The following is a 6135-nucleotide window of genomic DNA, read 5'->3' on the forward strand; positions in this document are numbered from 1 at the left end:
ATGAATGCTCAGGTACAACTAAGTCCGCTCTAAAGAACTTAGGTTCAAGCGAATTATCGCTCTGGAAGTGTGTTGACGGCAGGGAAACAGAAAGTACTTATGATGATACATCACGTAGCGAAAATATTGAGACAAAGCAGAGTAGTAAGCCCACGTCTGCCAAGACAACCGCTATGGACACTCTGATTGAAGGCTTCAGCCGGAAGCTTACACAAATTTTTTGCCGTCTGAAAACGCTTGTAAGGAAGGTTCACGAACAGAGCGCTACTACACAGGCAGTAGAAAAAGCAATGGAAATGCTTTCTTCCAAGTACGACAAACTCTTGTCAAAGATTACTAGTCATGAGAACGAGGTAGCTAAACTAAAAACAGCAACTGAAGAACTGGCTCAAAAACTGGCAGAAAAGGACTGTGAGCTTGCCAGGCTGAAAGTTTATGTCAGTAGCTGATCAGTACACAAGGCGCAGAAGCGTAGAAATACACAGGATAGCTGAAGCCCCTTATCAGGTCCTTTACCAAGTTCTGACTGACCTCAGTGCAAAGTTGAAGAGAGAAACACCGGAGCGACAGAGGATAGAAGGGCTGCATCGACTCAGGGCACAAAAATATAATCTTCCGCCTATTATTGTTCACATTGTGGACCAAGCCACGCGGGACATGTCGCTGGCGAAAAAGCGCGCGCTGCAAATAGAAAGAATCTACATAAATGAGAACCTGACAAGAGCTCTAAAATGCTGCTTTCAGGTTGCTAGAAGCTTGCGAAAGATCGAGGGTTCAAATTTGTCTGGGTGAGCAACGGGAAAATTTTTGTCCGTAAAAGTGAAGGTGCATCGATAATTAGCATCAATTCTGATAGGGATCTCGAAAAACTAACCTAATGGTTTCCCTTGACTCATTTCGCCAGTGGAACGTTCGTGTTGAAACTGCAAAAAGCGATGCAGATTTGAACCATGAACTCGGTTTGCTGCATGTCAATATCAGAAGTTTGGATAAATACTGGGAAGAATTAGGATTGATTTTGAAGACTGGCGGTTCCTTTGATGGTACTATTCTCACTGAGGTTAATATAGATGTGTCGAGAAAATGTGCATTTGTATTTGCTGGGTACACTCAGTACGCATGTGCCGTGAAACTCGTAAAGGAGGCGGTGTTATGCTGTTCATAAAAAATGGGTGGTTTACGAATAGAATTGACGTCAGCTTTATCACGCAGAGGCGGTCACTGTATTTCCAAAGGAAATGCAGATTACACTTAATGTGTAATATACATTAAACCAAATAAGAATGCCAGTGCATTTCTAGATAAACTGTATACTATTTCGTAAATATATGCTTGAGAAACGCTTCGTCATTGCAGGGGATATAAACATAGATATTATGAAAGATACAAAAGGTATCACAGCAGATTACCTCAATTTGCTTGCAGAATTTGCACTTGTGAACGTATAATGGATGTACGGGAGAGGAATACTTAGGCGCTAATATTATCAAGTCATGCATTGAACACTTAAATATTCGTTTTCAAAACCAGCAATATCTTTCGGAAGTTATAAAGCAAAAACTAGTTGCTCATTACTTTGTTACGGTTACAATTATGTCTGACGATCATACAACTGGTGGAGGTATTATTACAGGTTCTGTTCTAGATAACAGAAAAGTAGACAAATTAATTCGTAATATTAACTTGATTTCTTTTTTAGATTTAGATTACATCAGCTTATATAGCAAAACTATTGAAATCTTTAGCAACGTCTGTGCACAGTCAACTAAATCTGTTAACATCAAAATAAGGAGACCAGATAAGAAATGAGATAGCGGAGTTGCACTGCGCGAAAGACAAAGCGTGGCAAAAATGTAGGAAGCAACCTGAAGATAAAGCTTTGAGAGATGAATATCGCGCATTGCGGAATCAGGCAACGGCGAAAATGCGACTGGCAAAAAGCTCCTTTTACGCACGACAGTTTTCACTAAACAAACATGACAGAAAGAAAACGTGGCAAATTGCCAAGGAACTGATGGGTAGACAGAAAAAGACTTCCGTTGATGAAGCAGGAAAGAAGAATTTTCCAGAGGAGAACGTGAAAGTGCTCTGCGATCAAATTAATGATCTATATATAAGCGCAACAAAAAAGTTGCGAAATATAGCGGTCAGTAGGCATGTATCACATCGACCAAAACGGGCATGTGTGCATGCCGCATATCTGCCACTAATAACAGTTGACTAGCTATGCAGGATTATATGCAGAATGAAGCAGTTCAAGCCACCGGGTTATTCGATCTTTACAGATTCGTCTAAGAGATCTTTACAGAAATTTTGACGTTTTAGAGAAGTGCCTATGAATATACTGAGAGGTGTATTCAAAACCGGTGATATACCTCAGGAACCTAAAATGTCTGTTGTCCGGCCGATCTGCAAACACGGGAAGAAAGGTGATTTTACAAATTATAGGCCAATCGAAATACTTTCGTCAATAGCAGATATTACGGAAAAGCATGTTGCACATGTTACGGAATCATTCTGTTAAAAATACTCTGTGAACAATACTGTGCAATGTGGCTTCACAAGGAATAGAAGTACGACTACACTTCTTGAAGAATTTTCTATGTTTACAATGCACTAGAAAATAATCGCATTGTGTTACTAAGGGTAGACACCTGGGCTAGTTGGTTGCATTATTATGGAACATGGTAACAGCGCAAGAAACAAGGTCGAATGGAGAAGAAAGACAGCACGAACGCCGGTAATGCCCGGCGTTCGCATTGTGTTAGCCTTATTTCTGGACCTAACTAATGCATTAGACACGATAGACCATACGCTTCTGCTCGAAAAATTAAGGTCACTTGGTTTTCGCGGTCATTATAACAAGTTTTTTGTGAATTAGTTTGCAGATAGGTTGCAGTGTGTGATGCTTGACAATACGCATGGAGATTTTAAAAAATGCTAAATTCAGTGTACCTCAAGGAAGTACAATTGGTCCACTGCTTTTTTCGTATATGTATCTAATTTGGGTTTATTACTGCTTAAGTCAAATATTTTTCAATACGCTTACGATAGAGCGCTAGCACTTGAAGCTACTGATTATCGTACAGGCATGGAAATATTTCAAATAGCTATAAGTTGAGTCGTTGACTGGTTCTCGCAAAAGTTCATGTTTTTAAACGTTAACAACACAAAATTGACATGCTTTAAAACCCCCAGAAAATTGTTATTTTAAACCAACCACTGCCTCTTCACGCTTCCCGTTGTTAAGAGTGTAATTTTAAAGCTATGCAAATGGAGAGAACAGTTCTCTATCTGGGCATCTACTTTGACCAACACCTCACTTGGAGCGACCACATCGTCTACACCTCTAAAAACATAAGGACCATTGCGGCTATGATGTATCACCTTCGTGGCAAATCTCCGCTTCATCTTAGACGATTGAGCTATACAGCATTAGTAGAACCTAGTTTAAAGTACGGCATAATTGTATATGGTAACTGCTCCGAATACAAGAAAGAAGCATTAAATGTTATCCTAAAAAAATGGTGACTATTATATCTTCCGCCACAAGACTACACTCGGATGACATGAAAGGGAAATACGATGATTTAGGCATCCTTCAGATTCAGAACTCTTCCACTTTGTTGGGTTAACGCGATATTATTATTCAAATGAATATAAGAGTGGACACGGCAACCCCGTGGTGACAATGTCAACTGATGTGCCACTATTTGTGCAGGTACTTACCGGATTCTTTTCCATCGCCTTGGGCCGTGCAGTAAGCGCAGACAGCGGCTTCAATCGTCACCCAGCTTCTGCCGATGCCTTTCGACTGCCGTGCGCGGGGGGCGTACATTTTTCACACTGCGAGCTGCTGTCGTGGCACGTGGATACTACCTTCTGCGCACCCTCTTCGAGCACAGCGACGTCATCCACACTTCCAGCCCGGATTTTGCCTATAAAAGGAACGCCTGCGCCTTCCATCAGCAGTGGACACGGCAACCCCGTGGTGACAATGTCAACTGATGTGCCACTATTTGTGCAGGTTGGTGGACGAAAATATTGCTGCCGTAGCAACTGCCTTTTTTTGATCGTGTTGCCGTGTCCACGCACATTGCTGGTTTGCTTTAGTGATTGTATCTCAATTGTAGGCCTGTTGCTGAAGTTATCCGGTGATGTTGAGGAAAATCCTGGCCCGGATACAATGGAAATGATTCAACAAGTAATTGCTTCTCAAACTGAAATCCTCAGCAAATTAAGCGAAATACAGGAAAACCAAACATCGTCTGAAGCAAGAATTCTAGACATGCAATCCAGGCTGTCTGCTATAGAACAAAAGCTACAAACCTTTGACGAGTCTCGGGATAGGCTTTCGAAACTAGAAACTTTTGCTGAAAGATGTGAAATAGAAATGACTACAGTTTCGAGAAAACTTGATGAGTTGGAAAACCGCTCGCGGCGCAATAACTTGATTGTACGCGGAGTCAAGGAGGAGGAATCAGAGAGTGAAGAGGACCTACTACAGAAAGTAAACAATGACATCTTTGATAAAATTCTGAAACAAAGGGTGGACACTATTGAAAGGATTCACCGACTTGGAAAGAGGGAACCAGGTAGAGACCGTCCGATTATTATTAAACTTACTGACTTTAGGGATAAGATGAAAATAATGAGTAACTGTTTCAACCTAAAAGGCACTCAATTTAGTGTAAATGAAGATTTTTCTAAAAGGGTTGTGGAAATACGAAAAAATCTTTGGAACTCCTGTGCCGATGAACGAAAGAACGGCGTGAAAGCTAAGTTAATTTTTGATAAGTTAAAAGTCAAGAATACCTTATACACATGGAACGAGGAGACCAAGCAGCGGTTCAAATGCCAGGTTGCCACTAGCACTAGCAATGAGTGACTAAACAATCATAAGACGGTCTGCTTTAAAATTATAAATGTGAACGCTAGGAGCATGCTTAACAAGGTTGACGCCATAGAAAGTATATGCCTTGAACATGAACCCGATATTATGGTAATCACAGAGACATGGCTACATAAAGATATTAAAGACTGTGAAGTTGGTCCCCCAAACTACTCCATAGTACGAAAAGACCGTGAAAGGAGGGGTGGCGGTGTTGCAATACTGGTTAAGAGTAATATAGTATTCTCAGTTATAGAAGGGTTTGATGATTTAGAAACTGCATGGATTAAAACCAGACTGAATGGTCGTACTGTCTTAGTGGGTGCTTTCTACAGAGCTCCCAATTCAACCATAGACGTGCTTGATAACCTAAAAAGGTTACTGGACCTAAATGTACACTTTGGTGACAATATTATGCTGACAGGTGATTTTAATTTGCCAGGAATTGATTGGATGTCGCTTTCTCCCGGCAGAGTTGATACAGCTAGCAGTGAACATCTGATCGAACTCGCCTATTGCTATGGTTTGACTCAGATTGTTGAAAAGAGTACGAGAGTATGTACGACAACATCCTCGATACTAGACCTTGTCTTTTTGTCATCTGGTCTACTAGAGTTTTTGCTGAGTTGTGATGTTGAAGAAGGATTGTCTGACCATAAAATGGTGATTATGTCGCTCAATATGACTCACGAAATATGTCACAAATCTTGCAGAAAGACTGTTTTGAATTTTGCGGCTGCCGATGATGTCGGATTACTGGACTACCTTGAGATCTCGTTTGATGAATTCATGTGTTTATATCAAGACGGACTTGGCACAGATAAGTTGTGGGATTTTTTTGCAAACATGACAGCGAAAGCAATTGAGATGTTCATTCCTAAAACCACGAAAATAACAAAAAGGAAGCATCCTTGGATTAATAGAGACATTATTCACAAAAAACGACAGCTCAAAAGGAAACGAAAAAGATGCTCACAATACCCAAGCCCTGAATTAAAAACCTCCATATGTCGTATGAGCCAAGAGTTAAAGCGACTCATCAAAGAAAGTAAAAATACCTTTTACAGTCAGACTCTCACCAGATTTCTTACTGAAGCGCCCAGTAAGTTCTGGCGATATATAAATGGCGGCGGTAAAACTCACCATTCTAATGAAGAAGAGAGCCCCCAGAGGGCTGAAAGTTTTAATTCATTTTTTGCATCTGTTTTCACTGAAGATGACGGCGAATCACCGTTTTTTGAGCC

The 6135-nt window shown here is 40.7% G+C and overlaps 1 protein-coding gene across 1 annotated transcript; it reads left to right on the forward strand.

Annotated features, from left to right (window-relative positions):
* The first annotated feature begins 3669 nt into the window (after nucleotides 1-3669).
* On the forward strand, nucleotides 3670-5024 carry LOC144103827 (uncharacterized). Its single transcript, XM_077636527.1, has one exon. It carries the CDS (start codon nucleotides 3692-3694, stop codon nucleotides 4886-4888), a length of 1197 nt encoding a protein of 398 aa, XP_077492653.1. The 5' UTR covers nucleotides 3670-3691; the 3' UTR covers nucleotides 4889-5024.
* Nucleotides 5025-6135: the final 1111 nt, after the last annotated feature.

The sequence above is a fragment of the Amblyomma americanum genome, chromosome 9, assembly GCF_052857255.1.
Source record: "Amblyomma americanum isolate KBUSLIRL-KWMA chromosome 9, ASM5285725v1, whole genome shotgun sequence".
Classification (NCBI taxonomy): domain Eukaryota; kingdom Metazoa; phylum Arthropoda; class Arachnida; order Ixodida; family Ixodidae; genus Amblyomma; species Amblyomma americanum.

Bases quoted from the DNA above. Each gene is read 5' to 3' on its own strand.
- LOC144103827 (XM_077636527.1), top strand. From the start codon at position 3,692: ATGTCAACTGATGTGCCACTATTTGTGCAGGTACTTACCGGATTCTTT.